Source organism: Capricornis sumatraensis, chromosome 10, assembly GCF_032405125.1.
Source record: "Capricornis sumatraensis isolate serow.1 chromosome 10, serow.2, whole genome shotgun sequence".
NCBI classification, from domain to species: Eukaryota; Metazoa; Chordata; class Mammalia; order Artiodactyla; family Bovidae; genus Capricornis; species Capricornis sumatraensis.
Genome location: NC_091078.1, coordinates 94,741,470 through 94,766,213, shown reverse-complemented (window position 1 = coordinate 94,766,213; position 24,744 = coordinate 94,741,470). Strand labels below are relative to the sequence as shown.

The window sequence follows — 24,744 nt, the reverse complement described above, 5'->3', positions numbered from 1 at the left end:
CTTACATTTTACCTTCCATGTAATTCCTTGTGTGATTATCCTGTGAAACAGTACCTTTCATGTTCCTATGACCCTAACACAGTTATCCCTGGCTTAGCTAGTTCCTTCTGGCTCAAATATGGTGCCTTCAGCTTTGAGTTGCCCTGCTCCTCCTGTGGTGATGGTATTTAGCACACCTTGCCGCCTTATGTCTAGAAGACAAACTCCTGGGAGGGAAAGAATCTTACAAATATTCCTGAAGCATCTAGGACAGTACCTGCCGTGTTGTGAGCTCTCGTTAATTGGGTGGCAAATTGAATGAACACTTTAAGGCACTGATGGGAGGAATGGTCTCCCTGTTGGCCAGATGAGACTTGCTTAGAGTCATACAAGTGAGTGTGAGCTGTATTTGAAACTCGATGTCCCTTTCTGAGTGGTCTGAGGCCCTGACACTTCCTCACTGTGAACATAGTGCTAAATTACACCAAGAGTGATGGCTCACATTTGTTGTGAGCCTACTCTGGGCCATGCTTGGTTTTAAGCATGCCCTCTATTTAGTCCTCATAACAGCTCTGAAGTGTGGAAATTACTATCCTCGTTTTATAGATAAGTCCATTGAGGTTCAGAGAGATGTAACTTTCCTTCTTAGCTCACCCGCTGATAAGTTGCTGAATTGAGATCTGACCCTGGCGTGTCTGGCATCAGAACCTACTTTTCCTCCAGTAAACTTGATCCCTGGCATCTCTCTCCATTTGTCTCCTCAGACCCATCCCTGGAAGACATGTGTGGTACTGAGTGTGCCCAGCTGGGAGAAGATGGGCAGCAGCCACCGCGGTGCACTTCAACTACCTCATCTCAGTCTGAGCCTTCAGAGCAGCTTAGGCGCCACCAAGGCAAGAGCCTTGCCTCCGAGGACCCCAAAAAGAAGAGAGCTCAGAAACCCTCCCACATGAGAAGAAACATACGGTGAGCTATGCTCTGGGGGAGAGGAGAAGGGAGGGAGTTGAAATACTGGTTTGATCAGGAGAGTTCTGTTTCCCAAGGAGAAAAATGTAGGCTATGTGCCCCAATTAATAGTGAAGCTGCAACTCAGGACCCCTGGGTCTGGACTATCTGAGGATGCAGAGCGGATGCGATTGGCACTCAAGCTCCTCTGGGGATGTCCCACCGTCTGGAGGCCCGGGAAGCATCCATAGGATGCTCTGGTTGGAGTCTGTTATTTCCTTTATTTTTGTCTTATGTTTCCAAATACGAGGAGATAAAAGAGTTTGGCTTCTCATCTTCTCAGAACTCAACATCAGTTGGACGAGCACTGTCTAGTCCAAACCAAGGCTTCTTCTTTAACCTAAGAGATCAGCAGATGTGAACTTCCTTACCTGTTCAAATCTCCAGCACGCCTTTCTTCTGCCTGTGACAGTTTTCCTCTTGAAAGGAGACAAAGGATATTTTTCTCCTCCTGCTACTGCTGCTGCTAAGTCACTTCAGTCATGTCCGACTCTGTGCTCCCGCCAGGCTCCCCCATCCCTGGGATTCTCCAGGCAAGAACACTGGAGTGGATCGCCATTTCCTTCTCCTCCTACCCTCATTTTTTTCTAAACAGAATGATGACTTGAAAATGTACTCTTAAGTTTGGGAAATAAGGATGCAAAATCATCCACAGTCTTATTTTCCCATATAGCAACTCTGTCTTCTGTACTGCTTTCCAGCTTTGTGGATCACATATTACTCTATTTCACTCTTGATCTGTGAGGTACTGAGATGAGTCAGCAGGGTGATCTGTCAGAAAGTTAAATAATATGAAAAACATACTAGCCCAAAAGCTCCTGAGCCTTGAAGTCCTATTTATGTGTGTGTGTTTGTTTTGTCTTTCACCTTACTCGCTGCATGGGTGTAGTGGCACTGACGTGGCTTCTTCTCCCAGCAGTGACGATTTCCCTCTCTATCTTGACATTGCCTTACCCAACCACAAGTGAACTGAAGCGCTCGCTCTTGTTTTAATGTTTAGAAAGCTTCTCCGGGAGGATCAGTTGGAGCCAGTTACCAAAGCAGCACAACAGGAAGAACTGGAAAGAAGGAAGCGCCTGGAGCAGCAGAGAAAGGATTACGCAGCCCCCATTCCCACCGTCCCCCTCGAGTTATTTCCCGGTAAGCTGTGGAGGGGGCAGGAGGGGCCCTGCACCCAGGTGAGGAGAGACCCTCGGTGCCCACAGTGCCAAGGACAGATCTGGAATCAGATGGTGGCCTCTCAGGAATCCTCTCAGTCCATTCATTGTCTAAGAAGCACACAAGCAGAAGGCTCTCGTTTGAAAAGTTAAGATGGATACTTAACTTGGTACTTCCTCAAATTGGTCTTATTTAGATTTTCCCCCAGAACTCTGGATCTTAATGTACCAAAGGATTAGGACATTTTCTAGTGGTCAGGTGAGTGCTAGAAGTAACAGCTGGTAGAGAAAAGGGAATTTGGGAAGAGGGTTGAGGTTTTTAAGATGTCCTCTACTTGTCTCCTCGGGGGATGGTCCGCCTAAGAACAACACAGGAGGAGGAGGGCAAATCATTTTGGAAAATAGGTTTCAGCTAAATGTGGTTCTTTACATTCTCTTCCATCTCCACCTCCCCCTACCCAGAGGAAATTGTCTTAAGAGCAGGCGATGGTCCCCAGCTGCCTCCTCGCGTCTTGACCCAGGAAGTCATTTGTTTGGACAGTAGCAGTGGCAGCGAGGATGAAGAAAGCAGTCGAGATGGTAAGATGGAGCCAGAGGCGCCCCTCCTTCCTCTTGACCCAGTATTCACCCCGAGAGAGTGGCTTTCCCCCCGAATAGAGAAGAGTTCCGTCCTTCCTCATTCCGCCTAGGCTCTGACTGTGACAAATTTCCCTCAGTTTCCTTGGTAAATATGTTTTTCCCTTGTCTTAACTTGAAGCTGGGAGAGAGAAAAATTAAAAATCAAAATTTTTATGAATGGTAACAAATTCTAACATTGTTTCCATGCTCCCTTACCTTAAGTTGCAGCGAATTATATCTGCTCGCGGAGTCCTTGTTTTCATTTTACTTTGTTGGCTATCTCAGAGGTGATTGAACTGAGCTCTGGAGAGGAGGACGCTCTGCACATTGTGGACAGCAGTGAGTCTGTCAGTGAAGAGGATGAGGAAGAGGAGAAGGGTGGCACCCATGTGAATGACGTCTTAAATCAGCGCGATGCTCTGGGGCGGGTCCTTGTTAACCTGAACCACCCTCCGGAGGAGGAGAATGTCTTCCTGGCCCCTCAGTTGGCACGGGCGGTGAAACCTCATCAGGTGCAGTAGATCTGCGTTCTCCTCCCTGTCTCCTCTCAGCTTCCTGCTGCTGGTCGTTAGCATCACAGCCTGTGAAGCACTTTTGGTACCATGGGCAGCTACTGATCGATTCTTCCTCCTAGCAGTTGATGCTTCAGGGTTTCTGATGGGTGGGAAGGGACAAGCCTGAGACATGCCCTGTCATGTAACAGGTGCTGATATCTTGGGTTAATAATCTTGAGCCACCTCCTATGAGATGACTGATCAAGATACTCTCTGAAGAGCAGTGCCTTGGTGGGAACTTGTGGCTCCAGGAGAGGCGTGAGACTCAGAAGTCTGAGAGACTTTCTGATAGGAAGGCTCAGAGCACTTTGTGTTGACCCAGGACCAGAAGTAGCTCCAGGAAGGCAGAGGTTGACTCAACAGAAGAACTCTAACAGTAAGAGCTGCTCCTCATGGAATGGGCTGCCTTGAAGTAAGCAACCAGGGGCAGCCAGACCAAGAGTGAGTGAAAGCCCAGGCAGGGGTCTGGTGGCCAGGATTCTTGCCTCAGACGGGCTTCTGTCCTAGGTCAGTGCTTTTCTCTGTTTTCTCCAAGAAGAATGTCACCGGCCAATAAACTAGCCCGGGTTCTGGGAAACTTCTGTAGCCACTCACACCAGCTGTCTGGTCTAACGTCTGCTCATTTACTTAATTTTGACTAGTTCCAAAGTAAACTAGACCCTTGGTCTTTGCCAGCCAAAGATATTTGTCTTTGTTCCCTGTCAGATTGGTGGGATCCGATTCCTCTACGATAACCTGGTTGAGTCCCTGGAGAGATTTAAGACCAGTAGTGGCTTTGGCTGTATCCTGGCCCACAGCATGGGTTTGGGGAAAACTTTGCAAGTGATCTCCTTCATCGACGTTCTCTTCCGCCACACGCCAGCCAAAACTGTCCTTGCCATTGTGCCGGTAAGTGTTGGGGCGGGCACCACTTGCTCACCCTTCTGCAGAGCTCTGGGGTAGTGCCTTATGGGCACTAAAAAGCCTGGTAGGCTCAGCTCTGAGCTTCTTCCCTAAAACACCCTTTTTGGACTTAACTTTCTGACAGGTTAATACTCTTCAGAACTGGCTGGCAGAGTTCAACATGTGGCTCCCAGCTCCTGAAGCCCTTCCAGCTGACAATAAACCTGAAGAAGTCCAGCCTCGGTTCTTTAAAGTTCACATCTTGAATGATGAGCACAAGTAGGTGGCCTGCCCTCCGTTCGCCCTTTTCCTTTTAGACTTCTTCCCAGGGTCTGGAGTCAAGGCAGTCAGTCTCTCTGGGTATGTGCCTTGTCCTCCCAGATTCCTTTTGGTTTCTTGATGTATCCCCCTCTCTCTTCTTCTTGCTACTCATTTTTTCTCTCCCTGGTGTTTCAATAGTCAGAGTTATTATGTAGCACAGAAATTGTTGTATTCTGCTCGAAGACGTTTTTATATCCTGGAAAATCTGTGTGTGTAGTCACATTTTCCACACACACAGATTGAAACACACACAGTATGAAACTTCCTGTCTTCTATCTTTTCACCTTTTACATTCATCTTTTATTAGAAACCTAACCATCAGTCTCCTCTTACAAGCACTAATCTATATTTGACCCTTAACGGTACAACTTCCAAGCTTTAAAAGATGCAAACCATTTTTTTTGTTTGTTTTGGATCTAAATATAATGATTTATATTTCCATTCTGTAAATTCAGCCTGCTTTCCAGAAATTTAAACCTATATCCTGATCCTGATCCAAGCCAGCTATGCATGCCACGCTTTCCCCTTGTTGATATGGATAACTGAGAAAGTAGACTTTCTTCTCTGCGGAGGTCACCTTTTGGGATGTTTGGTCACACACATGAAAATGAAGAGCCTGTGGGTGGCTCCATAGGTCGCCGATCACCTGCTCCTTTCTAGATTTCAGGACTGTCAGTCCTCTTGCGGTTAATGAAATAGAGCCAGAGCGCAGTTGTTCAGGAGGAGAGGGATGTGCTGAGTGGCATCCGGTCTCAGCTATTCTTTTTCCTTTACTGTGTGTCCTTGGCTCTTCATTCACCAGGGCCTGGGCAGGTGAAATGCAGAATGTTGCCCTTGCTTTTACTACTTTGTATATAATGATAATAACTTCCAGCTCTCCCTCAAATGTAGTGTTATAGTCATGCATGTACACTTTGGCCACCTGATGCGAAGAACCGACTCCCTGGAAGAGACCCTGATGCTGGGAAGAATGGAAGACAAAAGGAGAAGGGGGTGGCAGAGGATGAGATGATTGGATGGCATCACTGACTCAGTGGGCATGACTTTGAACAAACTTTGGGAGAAAGTGGAGGAGAGAGAAGCCTGGTGTGCTGCAGTTGATGGAGTCTCAAAGTCAGGCACGATTTAGTGTCTGAACAACAATGTGTACATCTAAGGGGATTGTCACTTTTATTTGTAACATTGAATTTCTGGTTATTGCTATTTAACCATCACCAGAGACCTCGTCTGTCCTCAGTGCAGTTAGTATGTCTATAGTGGGAAAGTCCTTGGGCAGCTGGCCAGCCCTGTGATGCTGCCACATGAAGTCTGTGGCAAGGACTTCTGACTGTGCATCAGCACAGCTTTGACTGCGAGGAGTTCTTCCTGCAGAGCCGACGAAGCAATAATGTGTTCTTTCTGTTCACTCTTGCAGGACAATGGCAGCTCGTGCTAAAGTGATGGCTGATTGGGTGTCAGAGGGAGGGGTGCTGCTGATGGGGTACGAAATGTACAGGCTCCTCACCCTGAAGAAATCCTTTGCCACAGGTAGACCGAAGAAAGCCAAGAAACGTTCTCACCCAGTCATCATTGATCTGGATGAGGAAGACCGACAGCAGGAGTTTCGAAGAGGTGGGTGGTCTCTCTGGGGATATCTAGGGGATTACTTGGGGGAAAGAAGTCGTGTCTGCTCTAGTACCTAATCAAATGGGAAGCATTAATGAACCAGAAATCCTGGACCCTGAGGTAAGACTGGCTCTGGCCAGCGGCTCTTGGAAGGTCCTGCTTTCTCTGCAGACAGTAAAATTCTGGGTCGGCCAGGCCACAGACTGGCTTGGGCAAGACTCCCCTATGTCGTCACAGAGCAATTAGAAGGGCAGCTGCTCCCTTTACTGCTTCCCAGAATGTTCTGAGACAGCATTAAGGCAATATAAAGTATTTAAATAACTAATACATGGAGTAGTGGTAGTACTGTTTGTGTGAATTTATAAGAGGAATTTTATCACAGTTTTCTTTTTGGTGAAAGCCATTCTTCTCATAGTTCTAGCTCTCTTCTCTCGTTTGAGGGGCCTTGGCCTATTTGGGGAAAAAAAGTACTTTTAAGGTTCAGAGGCTGTTTCATTTCATAGATCTCTTCATCTATGAGATTCTGTTTTCCCTGCTTCTGTGGCTGACTTTGACATTTAGCAATGAGCAGCAAGTAACTCCAGGAAGACCTTGTCCTTTAATTAGCTCCCACCAGCCAGCTCTCAGGTGATGCCAAGACAGTGATGAGAGCCTGTGGAAGTGTCTGGGTTATTCCCATCAGAATCATCCCAGATGCATTTTTAATCCTTAGACTAGTACTCTGAAAGTCATGCCGTCTGCTACCTAGTTGGTGTAAGCCCTAGGAATGCGACTCAGTTTTATTCTTAGCCTAAAGGGGAAAGAAAATAAGGAAAGGAAAGAGGGAAAGGGGATTCACTGCAAGAGTCAGTCGGCCAGGGTCACGTGTCACAGCAGATGCGCAGGAACTGGAATGGCCGGCTCCCTTTCTCCACTGGGGGCTGACTCTTGCTTTCCTGCTTCCTTCATTTCTTCTGTCTCCTCCAGGGTGCACCCCTACTTCTCATATTGTTGACTAAGAGCAAGCCCTCTCACCCTCTTACTCCGGATCCTCTTCCCTCCCTAGAGTTTGAGAAGGCCTTATGCCGCCCTGGCCCTGATGTGGTGATCTGTGACGAGGGACACCGCATCAAAAACTGCCAGGCCAGCACCTCCCAGGCCCTGAAGAACATTCGCTCCCGCCGCCGGGTGGTGCTGACCGGGTACCCCCTGCAGAACAACCTCATCGAGTACTGGTGCATGGTGGACTTCGTGCGCCCAGACTTCCTCGGCACCCGGCAGGAGTTCAGCAACATGTTTGAGCGCCCCATCCTGAATGGACAGTGTATTGACAGCACGCCTCAGGACGTCCGCCTCATGCGGTACCGGAGCCACGTCCTACACAGCCTCCTGGAGGGCTTCGTGCAGAGGTGAGCCATCCTCAGATTTTCCAAATCCGTGGAGAGTCCTGGTGGAACAGACCCCTCAGGGCTTTCCTGAAAGGGGGGAAGGTGGTTATGGTGGGAGGACCCCTTTCTCGTAGGGCAGTAGAAACCTCTGCTTTCACGGAATAGCTTTTCCTAAGCAAGTAAGAGATGGTGGATATCCAGTGGTTCATTCTCTGGAAGTCTGGCCCAGAAATGCATGTCTCAGAAGTAATCTGTGAAGTTTCTAGGGATATCTGCCTTACTTGCTCAGAGAAGCAAGAGACAGCTACCATGCCAAGGACTTGAGTGAAAGAATGAAATGGTTGTCAGGGGAATGGCCTCACCAGCTGCAGCATCTTGGAAGATGTAGGTCTGGCCAGCCTGAAGCATTCGCTTGTTTTCCCTTGTGAAGACGGCATGTGTGGAGAAAGCTGAGAGAAGCAGCCCTAGACCAGGTTACGGACCTGGAGTCCCCTGGTCTCTGTCTCTCGTTCAGTCACCTGGGGCAGGTCACTCTGCCTCTTTGCTTTAGTTTTTACCCTCAAAATAAGTTTCTTGCTGCTGTCTGCTGAGCCAGTCCTCATTATTACAAGGCTGTTGTGAATGTTGAGGTCCTAAAGAAGGATGTGTGGCACCAATGCAGTCTCTTGTTATCCTGCACTGACACCTCCTGGCCACACTGCCTTGTCAGTTCTGATCTGTACCTTTGTAGGAGAGGCCACACTGTGCTGAAGATTCATCTGCCTGCCAAGGAAGAAAATGTGATCCTGGTGCGGCTCTCTCAGATCCAGCGAGATTTGTACACACACTTTATGGACCGCTTCCGGGACTGTGGTAGCAGTGGCTGGCTGGGGCTGAACCCTCTCAAGGCTTTCTGTGTATGCTGCAAGGTGTGTTGAGGCCTTGGGGGAATACTTAGATACAGACTAAGGATGCTCGTGGTCCCAAGGGAGTCATACCTGCTGGGAATCCTTGATGAAGGAAGTAGTTCACTGCACTGGGGGCTCCGAGGCAAAGCAGTTACCTGGAGTGCCGCTCGTAGACTGTAATGTAAATGGTGCCCCTTGCAGTTGTGCAGCTGCACAGCTTCTTACGCCAAACTTGAGAAATCACTTCCTTTCTCACTGATTGTTTTTCAACTGAGACATGGAGTGATTGGAGAAACATCATGGGACAGAGTTTTTGACTGCTAGCGTAATCAGGATTCAAGAAATACATAGCTTAGACATGCACGTTATTAGGAATACCTGCCATTTAATTCTGTGTTTAATCAGGTTGAGATCTGTTTCGTTCTGATAATGCTTGAGATGGTTTGGGGACAGCAAAGTCTAGTATCTTTAGCACTGGCCTTGTGAACAGGCTGGCGAACCCTGGCTTGTCTTTGACCTGGCCAGGTGCTCTCAGTTGCCTCACAAGGGATCTGTTTGACAGCTCTCAACTAACCTTGTTGGATATTATTCCCACTGCTCTAATAAATCAGCTGAAGGTGTGTGTCTGGGGATAGATGACTTTCAAAATGTTTCCTGGATCAGGGCCAGGAAGCTAAAGCCGACATGGTCTGTGAGGATGCTTTGGTGCTGGTGTACCCTTCTCACACACCCCCCAACACGACCCCCTTTCCTCAGGAATTCTCAATTCCTGCCAAGAATGTCCCTGAAATGATTTATAGTTGATCATCATCTTAAGTTAGAAACATTTTTTCATAGGAGAGATTTCATAGTTTCATACAGTAGTTGACTGTAACCACATGGTGAAACAGGAATGTTGTTGTTTAAGTAAGAAGGCAAGACTTGTGACAGCCTTTTTGGTCATGTACCAAACATACTGCCATGCCTCCTGGTGTGAATTCTCCCATTCACGTATCATGGAAATCAGAGTCGGTTAGTGAAAATGTACAGGCTCTTTGGCTGTGATGGGGTTGGGGAGACTAATTTGGGGTGTGACAGTGGGTGCTGTGGGAGGTGTGTGTGGGCAAGTGCCTGTTGCCAGACTCCGTGGGACACCCTTAGATTGTTCTCTGCCCTCCCCTTTAACTTGAACCTCAGATCTGGAATCATCCCGACGTGCTGTATGAAGCCCTTCAGAAGGAGAACCTGGCCAATGAGCAAGACCTGGACGTGGAAGAGCTTGGTTCAGCGGGAACTAGTGCCCGCTGCCCGTCACAGGGAACAAGAGGCAAGGTGGAGGACAGCGCCCTGGCCTCCTCAGTGGGAGAGGCGACCAACAGCAAGTTCCTCCAAGGGGTCGGCTTCAACCCTTTCCAGGAGCGAGGCAACAGCATTGTCACATATGAATGGGTGAGTCAGGCAGATCCATACACCACTGCTGAAAGGGGATGGTGGAGAGCCTTCGTGGGGAGAGGGTAGGGCGTGCACAGTGCACTGTCCACTGAAATCTCTGCAGGGACCTATTCAGGTTGCCCGTGAGCTACTGCCTTTGAGGGTGAGAATTGTATTTCTGGTAGTCTGGCTACGGCCTGCTCCAAGCTGCCTCATTTCCTCCCCTATAGGCCAAGGACCTTTTGACTAATTACCAAACTGGTGTCTTGGAGAACTCTCCCAAGATGGTACTGCTTTTTCACCTGATTGAGGAAAGTGTGAAGCTTGGAGACAAGATCCTTGTGTTCAGGTAGGAACAGCAATTCCCTAGTGTGTGTCTTTGGTAAAGGCTGACACAGCGCCTGCAGCCTGAGACTGTCCGGGTTGTGCTGGCCTCGTTTTGCGTCCGTGCCTCTGCAACCAGTGCGTCTCGCACTTCGTTTCTTAGAGCTTCTTCTTTTATCCAGTGCAGTCTCTCTGCAGAGAACTTGAGGCCTTAGGTTCCTGTGTTGGAAATCATGGTCTAATCCTTCAGATTGTGACCCAGGCCAGATCTGGCCTGTTTTTGTATAGCTTGAGAGCTAGTTTTTACATTTTAAAAGAATTTTTTTGTTTTTGTTTTTTCGAAGAAGCATATGCAGGGACTTCCTGGCTGTCCAGTGTTAGGACTTTGTTCTTCCACTGCAGGGCTCACAGATTCAATCCCGGTTGAGGAACTAAGATCACAGGAGCTGCACAGTGTAGCCAGAAAAAATAAAAAATTTAAAAATTTAAAAATAATAAAAAAAGAAACATATGTAGCACAGACTATGTATGGTCTATGAAGCCTAAAAATATTTACTATTTGGGCCTTTACAGAAAACATTTGCTGACCTCTGGTCAAATCTGCTTCTATATCCCCAGCCTCCCCCTACCTTTTTTTTAAAGCTTTGTATATAAGGCCAAATAAATGATGTTATTTATTCCCAGTTTTTCGAGAGCTCTGAGTCCCATCAAGGCCTCACCTCTCAGAGAAACAGGCGTGAAGCAGATTGCTTCTCCTTTGTTCCAACTAGATTATGCTCTGGTGAGAGCTAAGTGGCAGGAGCCTGGCTTGGGAGTCTCAGAGTGGGGGTTCCCATCTGTGACATACTCTGATGAAAAAGCAGGGATTCTAACTTTGCCAGAGCCTAGTGTCCTGCTGCTTTTATGGTTTAGCTTTCTGCTTAACTTGGAAACAGCTAAATGATCTGTCTCCTTAGTAAAATCCTAATATTGCCTGTGGCCTGTAATTCGACCTCATGTATATTTATACAGTGTTGGTTTTTAATGCTGATGCCATGTGTTACTCTGCACCGAGCTAAATCTCAGGGTTTTTTCCATCAAGGAAGTACTAGGTTAGAGAATTTTTGGTGGGGTGCTGGTGATAAGTGTGTGGATGATTGTTTTCCCTCATGAGCTAGGGTGGTTCTTTGTGGGTAGTTGGATGTGTGAGCTCTCATTCTCAGAGGGGAGCCTACTGGGGAGCGAGATTCCCTCGGGTCTGGGAACCTTCTGAACCAAATGTGTCCCTTTCAGCCAGAGCCTTTCCACGTTGGCTCTAATCGAGGAGTTCCTAGGGAAGCGAGAAGTGCCCTGTCTACCTGGTGCTGAGGGGCAAGGAGTACAGAAGTGGATTCGAAACGTCAGCTACTTCCGTGAGTTCATTGCTGCTTTGTTTGCAGAGCCTTGGCAAGGTCTGCCTAAGGGTTTCCTCTCCTTCTCTCCTCTCTCCTCCTCCTTCCTCCATTCTCCATCACATGCACAGGAAGATCTGTGCTTTAGCTAGGGAGCAGAGAGATACTAAAAGCAAGCTGCCGTGTGTGAGTCACTACAGAAGGCTGGGGAGCTTAGGCCAGGTACGAGGAGGGCAGAAATGTTGAAGGCGGACGCCCTGCCATCACCCTGGCATGCAAGAACAGATTTAAGGTAGCACTGGCTGACTGCCCTCACGGGAGTTCTACAACGGACAGAATCGACACGGTGAGGGTGCTTGGAGAAGGGGGAACTTGGACTCGACTTGCAAAGATGGAGAGAAATTGAATATACAGAGCTGGTGTGGCCTAAAGATCATCCTAGGCCACACAAGAACAGTGAGCACAAGCCCAGATCATGTGTTCTCACTGGGGGAGAAGGTGTCCCTAAGGAGGCGAAAATCGGGTCACCAGGGGACCAAAAAATGGGAACTTTTTAGAGTTATAAAGCACAAATATGCATATAATGAATTAATTATATAGTATACAGTATATCTGTGGTATGAAAATTTAATGGAGGGCATGGTGATTGGGGGAAAAAAATAATGTTTAAAGGCTCCTTAATGGGGTGGTAAAGGAAAAAGTTGAAAATTACTGACTTCAGGCACTTACTGACCAGATATTGACATTTTGGCCAGTTAATTGTTACAGAGGCCTGCCTTTGGCATTGTAGAGTGTTAGCAGCATCTCCTGTCTCCACTCACTAGATGGCAGTAGCATCCATGCAGTTATAACGACCCACTCGTCTCTAGACATTGCCAGATGTTCCCTATGGGGGAGCAAGGTGGGGAAATCCCTTTTGTTGAGAAGCCCTGGCCTAAGGGAAAGATTCAGAGAAATGGAGAGTCAGGGGATGGTGAGGAGACTCCAGCCAGCCAAGATCTGTGTGTTGACTGTAGGCTTGTCCCATGATGAATCAGTGCTGACCTGTGTTTCAACTCAGGTTGAAAGCCAGGTTGGGGTGTTGACTGAGGGAGCCTCTAATACCAGGCAGTTAATATCAGGCTTCCTACATCAGTAGTAATTCAGTTCTCCATGTAGTATTTCATGCCCTTAGTTTTGCCTTCTTCTCTGCTTTCCTCCAGGTGACAAATGTAACCCCTCCTCCCTTACTCCTTTTTCTTAACTGAAGCCTACTTTTTGTCTTTCTTGTGAGCGTCCCTCCTTTCATTCCAGTGTCCCATCCCATTGCTCCAAATCATTTTTTTTTTTTTTGATGTCTCCTTCAAGCAACTCCTTAGCCTTAGGAGTTTGTTAACTGTGGATTCCTGCCTGGTGAAGGAACATCATCCTTCCTTATCAAAACATAAAACCCTTGGTCCTTTTGTACTCACTCAGGACTGAGGCAGAGCAGTTACCTTAAACCAGCTCTTACCAGGCTTCCTTAACTAGGGTGATTCTTATGCACTCTGAAGTCTAGGAACCTTGGCCTTAGATTTGACCCAAGGTACTAACGGGAGAAACACAGCTGATAGGTGCCTAGGTCTCATGTTAGGTGCCTACGGAATGTCCAGGGCATGGAATCCGAGAGCACTGTGGTGTTTGTCTTGTTTTGCTTTAAAAATCTGTTTGCCCATTGATTTCTCTGTGTATCCCTGTCCTCATCTGTCCATTTGTTTGTTTCCTTCTGTCCTAGGGCTAGATGGTAGCACCCCTGCCTTTGAGAGGGAGCGGCTCATTAATCAGTTCAATGATCCCAGCAACCTCACCACCTGGCTGTTCCTTCTCTCCACAAGGTGAGTGGATCCTGAAATGGGGAAGTCAGAGGCCTGCCTTCAGGGCATTTGACCACACGGGCCTGAACCCCAAAGGCTTGTCCAAGTTCTGTCAGGAGAGATAGAGATCTCAGGTTTGTGACTTGTTTTTGAGGTGAGAGAGGGGGCCCCCAAAGGAAATTTTGTCTGGAGGGTAATAATGATAGTGCCATGAATTTCTCTGAGACTTTCATTCATAGTGGTCATAATTAGCTTTTCTCTCAGGACTGTTCTGAGGCTTAGACGATGTGATGAGTGTGCAAATGCTTTAATAAGTACAAGGTGCAATATAACTATAAAAGACTGATGGCATTATTTGTCTCATGCCAGGCAGCTTGAAGGCTGTGCTGCCTTCTGCATCAGAATGCCCTTGATAGGGTATAAACCAGTCATTCTCCCAAGCTGTTAGACCAAACACATCAGAAACACTGATACACAGACACTTCCCCTCACTCAGTGACATCACTCCTCACTCATCACAGAGGGGTGGGAGAGTGGATTTTCTTTCTGAGCTGGTAGGTACTTCTGTGTTGGCACTTCAGGGCACCCTTTCAGTGCCTGAGGAAGGTACTGTTCTGCAGCAGAATCCTCCAATATGTTCTGCTTAGGATGAAGAGGACGATATTCAGGTAGGAGTGACGGGTTAAAACCTATCTGAAAACTGTCTGTAAAATTAGTCACTTTCTGTGATTATTGGCTTGTGTTTTAAAGGGCTGGGTGTTTGGGCGTGAATCTGATTGGTGCCAACCGAGTGGTGGTGTTTGACGCTTCCTGGAACCCTTGCCATGATGCTCAGGCTGTATGTCGGGTATACCGTTACGGCCAGAAAAAGCCCTGTCACATCTATCGTCTTGTGGCTGATTTCACCCTCGAAAAGAAGATCTATGACCGTCAGATTTCGAAGCAGGGCATGTCAGGTAGGCCATCTCTCAGGCTCAGAAGAGGACATTTATACAGACTGCCATTCTAATTGTATCAAAGGAGGGGAGGAGAGGGGCAGGATGAGGAAACACAGGCAGGCTTTCGATTTCTGATGCAAATAATTGCTTATGAGGACGTTTAGCTCAAATTGTTGAAGACGGGTTTAATGATAAGAGCTGAGCCTGGTTATGCAGGTATCTCTTAAGATATTTCTGTTTCATGAGGGTCTCAGACCTGCTGTTTGACCTTTAGGTATGGAGTGGCCTGAGGTGTTTTAGATATTAGTGACAGTTACGCCACCCACCACGTGTCTTCTCTCTGCCAATCCTTGGAGCGGTGCTTTTGTGGTCTCCTTTGCTGAGACCTGACTTCCTCATGGCTTTTCCCTTCTAGATCGGGTGGTGGATGATCTCAATCCGATGCTGAACTTTACTCGAAAGGAGGTGGAGAACCTACTGCACTTCGTGGAGAAGGAGCCAGCTCCCCAAACATCCTTGAATGTAAAGGGGATCAAGGAGCCAGTCCTCCAACTTGCCTGTCTGAAATACCCTCACCTCATCACCAAGGTGGGACCCCAGTGTGCATGTGTCCCAGTACTGCACTCTCCACTGAGGGAGGCAAGCCTGGTTGCCTCATCCAGAGTTTTATTTCATGCAGATTAACTCAGCTGGTTCTTTTTCTTGCCCCAAACAGTCCCCCTCCCCTCTCCCCATCGCCTATCCTATCCTTGTCTCATCCTAGCAGTGTGAGCTCAGCCATGAGGATAATTTGGCCATGGTGAGTTTTCCTAGCCGAAAGAAGTTCTGAAAATGTAGTCTGGTGATTCTCTGAACCCTCCTGTTCTTTTGATATGGAAGGCAGACATAGGTTGTCTAAAGCTGGTGCCAGGTTAGAGTTGAGAATTTATGTTCTTGACAGAAAGAGTAAATGTGCCTATGAGTCTGAGAGCAGGCTCTTTGCTAAGTACTGTAGACAGCCAGCTTTTTCATGGTTTCAAAGTAAGGCTTTTTGAATATCGTTCATGTTGGTACAAAGACTGGTAATTAAATCAACATCCTCCTGTGTCCCCAGGAGCCTTTTGAGCATGAGTCATTGCTCCTTAACCGAAAGGATCACAAGCTGACCAAGGCTGAGAAAAAGGCAGCAAAGAAGAGCTACGAGGAGGACAAGCGTACGTCAGTCCCCTACACCCGCCCATCATACGCGCAGTATTACCCGGCCAGCGACCAGAGCCTGACCAGCATCCCTGCCTTCAGTCAGAGGAACTGGTGAGTCACTGCAAAGGGAGGAAAGCGTGCTGCTGGGCCAGGCCCAGACCTCTCAACTGTTCCTTTTGTAAATAAAAGGAGGTCTACAACTTGCTCTTAGGCTGCCTTGAATGGACAGTTTCTGCTCTTGGATGAGGTGCTGAAGCAGTACTGCAGCCCTGGTGTTTTAAGTGGTTCTGGCTGGAAGAGTGAGTTGCTGGTCCTGTGACTCAGGAGAGTCCTTCTGGCCCCCCAGGAGGCACAGCTTCCCCTAACACAGACTCCCACGCCTCCCCCACAGCCGCCTCCTATCTGCAGCACCCTGGCCCTAGCCCTCATTTCGCAGTGAAATTCAAGAGTGAAGGCCAGGTCTTCTCTGGGTCTTGAATCGTACTCAAGGAATTCCAGTGCTCTTAATGGGATCTCATTCTGTGTCTGTGCCTTATTCCTGAGCAAAAAGATCTTTTTCTTGAGTATGTTTCCAAAACTATTAAGGATAGGAACAGCATGGAAGCCAGTTGCTAAGCAGGGACAGAGGCTTTTTGTAGGAAATTATAGAATAGTTATCAGTACTTTTTTTTTTTTCTTCTCAGTAGAAGACAGAGTACCTCATAGCCTTTATCACATCAGCTTCCTGCTTGCTTGGTTTGCATTTTTACATTGTTTGATTATCTTGAGTTAAAGATACTAGTAATTATTTTAAGAGGGATAGATTTTAGAACTTTTTCTTTTGAATGTTCCATGTTAAAAAAACTTGCCAAATGAGCTTCTAAAGGAACTGAATGAAGCCATGTAAGATTTTATACGACTAAACTTTCGTGATTAAATTTGCTAATTTTTATGTGTAAGATGCTTCCGAGTAGAAAATTACTATCTTTTCAAAGACTTCAGACTTTATTTCTGTGTCATTTTCCAAGACACGGTTGCCCGCTCACGTTCCCCTCTCTTGTCCTCTACCCCTTTTCTTTCTCTTTTCTGGGCCTTTCCTTGTAACAACAGGGATGGACTAAGTCTGAACCCAGTGGGAGAAAAACCATATGGAGACAAGGTGTGACAAATGGGCTGGGCTGTAAGGAGATGCCAGCTCCTTTTCTAGCCCAACCGCGGCCCTGTGGAGGGCATCGGCCTCTCACAGCATTTGATCCTGCTGATTCCTTATTCTGTCTGGGTACATGTGAGGAGGCCTTCCCACCCAAATTCCTAGCCTTAGCCTCTGCAGAATATGGGCCTTGGGCTAGATTCCTGAGCCCCTCTGATGTCTGAGTAGGGCCCCAGACCCCAGTGAGCGTGCTGTGCTCTCTGGCCTATCCTGGCCATCTGCAGGGCCCCAGGGCTTGCCTAAAGGCGGCCTGAGAGCAGTGACTGGACACTCGTGCAGGCCTGCTCCAGCAGCGTGGCACAAAAGTGTGTTCTGTTATGTGCCGGTTTTCCGTCAGATGAGGAGGAATATACCAGTCCCAGAGGGTCTCTTTCCCAGAACTAAAGCCCACAGACTTTAGAAAGCTTAGAGACAGGGACTTAGTTTCAGAACCCTTAAATGAGTAGTTTCCTCAAGGCACCAACATCCAGCTGAAAGGAATGAGGAATGCCTCGTTGACCACAGGACAGCATTTTGGCGTGTTGGTAGTAAGAGATGCACAAGCAGGGCTCAGGCTGGCCACAGCCATGTGCCACTTAGAAGCGCGACCTCTGTGTGCAGTTTCACCTGCTCCTGCTTTTGTGGTGGCTGTGACTGTAGAGCCATTTTGGGGACTGGCCCCAGGAGAAGTCCACTGAAAAGTAATGCAGAGGAGAGAGGTGTCTGCCTTATTTACCGAAACTTGAGGATTCAGAGGGTGATGACAGTTAATGTTGGACAGATGTGCTCAAGGTCACCAGCACATGTGATGTCCTGTGGCCTTTTTTTCCTTGGTGAGTGGGAAAATTCCACCCATTTGTCCCCATTTGTCTTGAAGTTAGCACGCACCATGCACCCGTGCGCCCCTCACCCCTCACCATGACTCTTTGCCTCTTCCTGACTTCTAAGGACAAATTCCTGATGCATGTAGACAGGCAGTCCCAATTCTAGAGGAGCAGATGTCACCTCACATTTCCAAGAAGACATTATTCCACTGACATCTGATTCTTCTCAGACACCGAGAGGTTTTATCCCTCGCTGTGTCTGTCTCGGCTCTGTCTCCAGTCTCCTTTTTAATTGACCATACCCTGCGGCTTCTTTTGATCCTTCTGTCAGCAGCTCTCTGGCTATAGAAAGAGGAAGTCTGGAGAGGCTTAGCAGTCTTGCAGAAAGGTAAGTAAGGGCTGTTTTGCCAAACTCTTGGTGTGCTTGTCTTTCTCTCCTAGGCAGCCAACTCTGAAGAGTGATGAGAAGCCCGTGGCCAGTGTTCGTCCCGTACAGTCCACCCCGATCCCCATGATGCCACGGCATGTCCCGCTGGGAGGCAGTGTAAGCTCTGCCTCCAGCACAAACCCAGCTATGAACTTCCCGATCAACTACTTGCAGCGTGCGGGAGTCCTTGTGCAGAAGGTGGTCACCACAACAGGTTGGGAGCTCCTGAGTTCTCTTCCAGGGGTGCTGTCCTTTTTAAAATTCCTCTGTTCAGATTCTTTACCTACTGAGCTATGAGGAAAGCCCAAGAAGGTGAAGTCACTCAGTCGTTTCCAACTCTTTGCAACCCCATGGACTGTAGCCTGCCAGGCTCCTTCATCCATGGGATTTTCCAGGCAAGAATAGTGGAGTGGGTTGCCATTTCCTTCTCCAGTGGATCATCCCAACCCAGAGATGGAACCCAGGTCGCCCACATTGCAAGCAGACTCTTTACCATCTGAGCCACCAGGGAATCCCTCTGTTCATTCAGGGAATATTGATTAAATAATGTCTGCCTTCTAGGCAATACTACATTGGCACTCTAAGTAGAAATAGAGAAGGCAGCAGTCCCTAATCATGAAGAATATGTAGTCTAATGAAATATCTTAAGAGTAACAACACAGTACTGGGTTTTATTGAATGTGGTGGGTGGGATGGACACGGAACACTCTAGAGATTGTGGGAATGTCACTGGACATAGGGTTTGTCTTCAGAGTGAGGGGTCAGTGTATTGAGTCCTGCCTGACTTGTCGGGTCAGCTGGGCATGAAGGACAGCTCTCAGCGTCCTTAGTTAAAGACCTTACTTTGTTCTTTGTAAGTTTAATGTGGATCGAGCATGAGGGGCCAGCAGTCAGAGGTGGGCAGCGCATTCATCCCTGCAGTTGATTCTGTGGTTCAGAGTGGTTGGAAAGGAAAGCACCTCATGATGTTGTTTTTCATCTTGTTATCTAGAAATATTCATGATAATTCATTTTAGTGAAAATATCTTAATTGGTTTTTTTGAGTATGAAAATTAACAGATATTCATGGTTAAAAAGACTTCTTTTGAAACAAATTAAAAACAAAGAGCCTCTCGGGACTTGCTGGGTGGTCCAGTGATTAAGACTCTGTGCTTGCACTGTAGTGGATACCAGTTTTATCCCTGGTTGGGGTACTAAGGTACATCCCATGTGGCACAGCCAAAAAAGAAAAGAGAGAGAGACAGCCTCTCATAATCCTACTTCTCTCCTGATTCTTGAAAATACTCTTCTCTTCATTCTTTAGTTAGGTGAGGAGTAATACCAGCAAGGAAGACATGTGGCCTCTTGGAACCTAAAGTGATAGGAACAGATACATGCAAATTGCTTAGGGAGGAGAAAGAAAATAGAAATAACCATTTGAACGGGAACTTTTTTTTTTAACTGAAACTTTCTAAATCAAAAACTCTATGATTTTTAAATTAAACCAGGGAAAATTGATGAGAAGGATGATCAGGTTTCTGAAAAGTGTTTTGTTTTCACGGTATTCTTTGTTGAGGCAGTTGGGAGCAGCACTGCTTGCTTCCCCTTCCTTGGTTCTGACCTCTGCTCCACTGGGGTGCTTTAGGAAAACCCTTGAGGATCGAAGGGTGGATGTGAACTTGGCCTTTTCTCCCCCTTCTTCAGTCAGGCCCCATGTAATCTAAATCTGAGGTCTGTGTCTTCACTAGATATTGTTATTCCCGGGCTCAACAGCTCCACAGACGTACAGGCAAGAATTAATGCTGGCGAGAGCATCCACATCATCCGTGGGACGAAAGGTGAGCACCTGCCTGAGGAGCCCCTCCCCTCTCTTTGGTTGAGAGTGGTGAGCTGGCCAGCAGAATCAGGACATATGGCTTGAGCTGGAGCAGGGATAGGAATCATCCTATAAGAGTGGGGGAATGTAGGGGAAACCTGAGAAAATAACATTTCTAGGAGCTTAGCCAGTTTGGGGTGGGCTTAAAGGATAGCTGTCAGTGGCTTAAAAGAAAGGGGTTGTGGTCCCTGCCTTTCTGTATTTTGCCATCTTCTTTGTGGAGACTCTCAGAGTGGGTTTGAAGAAACTCATTGCTCTGCGTTTGTCTCAGCTGTCGATAGCACCAGCCAGGAACGCCTGAGACGCTCGTCCGGTCCTGCACTGCTTGTGGCCAGCCCCGCATACCTTTCCTCAGAGCCAGTGTTGTGACTGGACCAGCCCTTGTTTTTCTTATCACGATGGCAGGATGCACCTCAGCAACCACCATCAGGCAACTTTGAAAACACGAGGCTTATTACTCACAGGTCCTCTAGGGCACACAGCATACTCCAGGGCCACACAGGAAGGTAGTAGGTAGAAAGTCAGTGTGTGTGCTTGGGTCTCTGTCTTATTAGGGTCCAAAAGTGGCTGGGGTTTCACAGGTTTATTCTTTATTGGTGAATTTAAAACACAAGAGTGGGAATTGGTGTGTGGGAAAGGAAAGGCGAGAATCACTCAAGGATTATTTATCCAGGTTACCCCAGGCTTTCTAATAAGGAACTTTTCAAGGGTGAGAGCAGCCAGGTGCCTTATCTCGTAGTTGAGCTAGCAGCTGTGCCTGACAGCTGTCAGTTTGTTATCCAAGATGGATGTCCTGGCGATCAAAAGCTTAATGTCTGACAGCTGCATGGCACATGGAGAGGCCCAAGGTAGAATGGAGTAGGTTAGAAGCAAACACCTATATTGCTGTGCTGTCTTAGCTGCTTGACTAGGGTGAAGTAGACATCTCCAACTAGGAAATGCAGTGGGTGGATGAATTAGTGTACCTGGGTTACATGACAGAATTTTCGAGTGTGGTCATTTGAAAAGTCTGCTGCCTCTGGCCTCATGAAGTTCTCCAGATGGGATTTCTGGAGAAATCCCGGCTGGTGTCAGAACACAGTTAAAGCCTTTATTTCATGTCAGCTTGTGCTCTGTGTTGCTCCCTGAGGGTCTTTGTTTAGTAAGGAGATTTTGCCCTAGTCTCTGTTGGGTTAAAGCACCCTTAGTTTCAGGAAAAAGATGCTGTGAAATACATGATACCCAGAGAAGGTCGTCCACAGCCCCCTTACTGGATTCTTCCTAGCCTAGAGCTGGGAGGAGGTGGTGGTATGCAGACTGTGGCCCACGAGCCAGATCTTGCCTGCTTGCTGTTACTATACTTGTGAAGTAAGAATGGGTTTTATATCTTCAGTCATTTTCAGTTGGTTGGAAAAAAAATCAAAAGAGCATTTATTCTGTGACATGAAAAGTATATGAAATTCACATATCAGTGTCCATAAAGGTCTTTGGAGCACTGCCATGCCCAGCTGCCATGCTGTAGCAGCCAAGTTGAGTAGTTGCAACAGAGCCCTTTCGGCTCACAAAGCCAAAAATATTTACCAACTGATGCTTTAAGAAAAAAATTTGGTGACCTCTGGCCAAGAGGCAGCCCTGGCACCAAAAACTAGATCAGAAGACATGCCCAAGACCAAGGGAAGGTTGACTAGTGCCGCATGGGAATAGAATGCCCATCTTGATTTATTCCTACCAAGGGAGGGCAGTTATTGAGGCAGTGAGGCTGTTTCTTCCCCAATCAAGAGGAGGACCCAGACTGGAGGCCCTGGGCCAGAACAGAGGGAGCCAACTTACTGTCTTTTACAGCACCCTGTTAATTCCCTTCACTGCATTTACCCTTTCCCGATACTTTCTAGTATGACTGTGTGTCTCCCCCTCCAGAGTTAAGCTCCATGAGACACAGGGCCCTTTTCTGTCTTGTATATACTTGAGTGTCTGGAACAGTGTCTGGTATATGTTAGTCACACAGTGTTTGTGGAGTAAATGAGTAATATTGGGTCCGCAGCTCAGTCATCCCACTCCTCACTGCAGGGATTTTGAGAGAAAGTGTGAGACCACTTTTATAGCTCTTTCTGAGCCCGCAATGGCTAAGCCTGGAGTTCCCAGGGCTGGCTGTATTGCATGTCTGCTCCTCATAGTCTTCCTCATGCTTCTCCTTAGGGACATACATCCGTACCAGCGATGGGCGAATCTTTGCTGTCCGGGCGACTGGCAAACCAAAGGCCCCTGAAGATGGTCGGATGGCTGCCTCAGGTATAGTGGCTTCTACTTTCCATTGACCTACGTGGCATTTTTGACAGGTTTGGTTTGTTACTATTTTTTGAATAGACAGTGTATATACATGGTTCACAAGGAGTAAAGTGAGAAGTTTTTCTTCCCTTGTACTCCCAGCCATCTGTTGCTCCTTCCTGGAAGTGCTTATTCTTGTTTTTTGTCTTTTTCTCAAGAGATATTCTATATTCTATACATGTACGTGGTACAGGGATATGTATGTGCACATGTGTATATATTAAAACAATATATGTTATGCACATACTATATATGTATGTAACTTTGTATTCCGGAAACAAATGCTGAACTTCCTGTAATATACTGTTTGTTCTTTTCTTCGTTCACTGGTGCGTCTCAGTGCTTGTTCCTTATCCTTCCTTGAGACGTTCCTCGGTGAAGGTTTGCACAAGACGCAGGTAGATGGGTATAACGCAGCGCGTTGCCGAGTTCCCTGTGCCTGGACCTGTTCTGCTCCGTTACACTTCTGGTTCACAGTCACGTGGTGTATCTATAGGAAAAATTCCTAGAAGTCAGATTGCCAGGTCAAAGAACATACGTGTGGCTCAGAAACAACATTAAGAACTCTTGCAAAAGTCCCCTCTAGCTAGGGGAGTGGTCTCACTTGTCCTCCCACCATGAGGTGTGAAACTAGACTGTTCTTGCTCTCAGCTTTTGTCATGGAAGTTGTCAAGACACCAGACAAGTTGAAGAAAAGCACTGTGAGCACCCACGTACCCTGCAGCTCTAGCCGGTGGCTGATACCTTTTTCAGAAACTTTTTCCTTTCTCTCCTTTCCTATTATTTGAACTATTTGTAAGTTGAAGACATCATGTCATTTCACCCCTAAATATTTCAGTACACATTTGCTGAGATTAATGTGTACTCCTCCTAATCACAGCACCATTATCACAGTAAAAAAAAAAGTATAACAATTCTGTAATAATTACCTACTAGCCTTGCCGTTTTAGATTTCTTAGTTGTACCAGTCATCTTTCATGGCCATGGATTTTGTTTTGTTTTTAACCAGGATAGACTGCTTTTTAAACTTCCTTTTCCTCTTTTTTTCCCATCATGGGCACTGACCATCTTTGTCCCCAGAAAGTGTTTGACTGAAAGGATGATCTGGCATTTCATATCCATTATTTCATAGGATTCACCTTGGTGGAGTTTTACAGGGAACTGAGCTACAGCGAGATTACAAGTCTTTCCTTGGATAGACTTATTTCCTAGATCAAAAGACTTCTTTCTTTGTGACTGGGAAAAGTTGACTAGATGATATTGTTTGTACAGGAAACTATTTGAATTTTGAGAACCACAGGACAGGGTTTTTTTCCTAATGGACTTTTGTCTTATCCTCTCCTTCCCTCCCTGGCCATTCTGGTTCTCAGTTACCTACATTTTGTCCCCAGGTTCCCAGGGGCCTTCTCTCGAGTCTACAAGCAACGGCAGACACAGTGCCTCATCACCTAAAGCCCCTGAGCCCGAGGGGCTGGCCCGGCCCGTCTCTCCAGACAGCCCGGAGATCATCAGCGAGCTCCAGCAGTATGCGGATGTGGCTGCTGCCCGAGAGTCCCGCCAGAGCTCCCCGAGCTCCAGTGCCGCCCTGCCTGGCCCCCCGGCTCCACTTGTGGACAGCAGTGCTGTTCCTGGGACCCTCGGGACTGAGCCTCGACATGGGGCTCATTGCCTCAATAGTTCCCTCCTGGTGACCGGCCAGCCCTGTGGCGACAGGCACCCAGTGTTGGACTTACGGGGCCACAAGCGCAAGTTGGCCACCCCACCTGCTGCCCAGGAGTCAGCCCGCCGGCGGTCCAGGAAGGGCCATCTGCCAGCTCCCGTGCAGCCGTATGAACACGGGTATCCAGTTTCTGGCGGGTTTGCCATGCCACCCGTCTCCTTAAATCATAACCTCACCCCCCCCTTCACCTCCCAGGCTGGGGAGAACTCCCTGTTCATGGGCAGTACCCCCTCCTACTACCAGCTGTCCAATTTGCTGGCAGATGCCCGCCTGGTGTTTCCAGTGACTACTGACCCTCTGGTGCCAGCAGGCCCCGTCAGTTCCTCTTCCACGGCTACCTCAGTCACTGCCAGCAACCCCTCCTTCATGCTCAACCCCTCTGTAACAGGGATACTCCCCAGCTACTCACTCCCATTCTCACAGCCACTCCTGTCCGAGCCAAGGATGTTCGCGCCTTTTCCTTCCCCTGTCTTGCCCAGCAACCTTTCTCGGGGCATGTCTGTCTACCCTGGCTACATATCCCCACACACAGGCTACCCAGCTGGTGGCCTCCTCCGGTCCCAGGTGCCTCCATTTGACTCTCATGAGGTTGCTGAGGTGGGGTTCAGCTCCAATGATGATGAGGATAAGGACGATGATGTAATAGAGGTCACTGGGAAATAGCTGGGGATCCCCTCTCCACCTCACTCGGGGCCCCCAGCAGGTCGCCCACCCAGACGGAAGGCAGCAATCTGGGGTTTCTGAGAATAGGGCCCTTGGCAAGAGGGGAAAGGAAGAGGACAAAAGAAGGGTGGTTGACCATAGGTGGCAGGGCTCTGTTGCTGTTTTAACAAAAGAGGCAAAAAAAAAAAAAAAAAAATTCCAACAGAGCAGCAATAGTGGGAAATCAGGGACCTAAAACAGGAATGGAGGGGCAGGGCGGCCTGCCTCTCTTCCTGCCTGCCTTGCTCATGCTGTCTGCTTGCTTGCTTGCCCGTCTGAGGGTGGAAGCTCACGTCCCATTTCTGCCTTTGGGAAC

At 47.7% G+C, this 24,744-nt stretch overlaps 1 protein-coding gene across 3 annotated transcripts; it reads left to right on the top strand.

The window, feature by feature from the left end:
* Positions 1 to 745: 745 nt before the first annotated feature.
* RAD54L2 (RAD54 like 2) lies at positions 746 to 24,461 on the top strand. Of its 3 annotated transcripts, none has more exons than XM_068982319.1 (20): positions 746 to 945; positions 1,985 to 2,124; positions 2,604 to 2,720; positions 3,045 to 3,271; positions 4,019 to 4,201; positions 4,341 to 4,474; positions 5,931 to 6,127; positions 7,167 to 7,509; positions 8,219 to 8,396; positions 9,552 to 9,803; positions 10,016 to 10,134; positions 11,382 to 11,500; positions 13,233 to 13,332; positions 14,062 to 14,267; positions 14,665 to 14,837; positions 15,343 to 15,539; positions 17,862 to 18,061; positions 19,575 to 19,664; positions 21,878 to 21,970; positions 23,398 to 24,461. In XM_068982319.1, the coding sequence occupies exons 1-20, from the start codon at positions 761 to 763 to the stop codon at positions 24,387 to 24,389; spliced, it is 4,245 nt and encodes a 1,414-aa protein (XP_068838420.1). In that variant the 5' UTR covers positions 746 to 760; the 3' UTR covers positions 24,390 to 24,461. The 3 variants fall into 3 exon arrangements, with proteins under 3 accessions (XP_068838420.1, XP_068838421.1, XP_068838422.1); XM_068982320.1 differs by having other exon boundaries at positions 752 to 945; positions 4,356 to 4,474; XM_068982321.1 differs by having other exon boundaries at positions 752 to 945; positions 13,239 to 13,332.
* Positions 24,462 to 24,744: the final 283 nt, after the last annotated feature.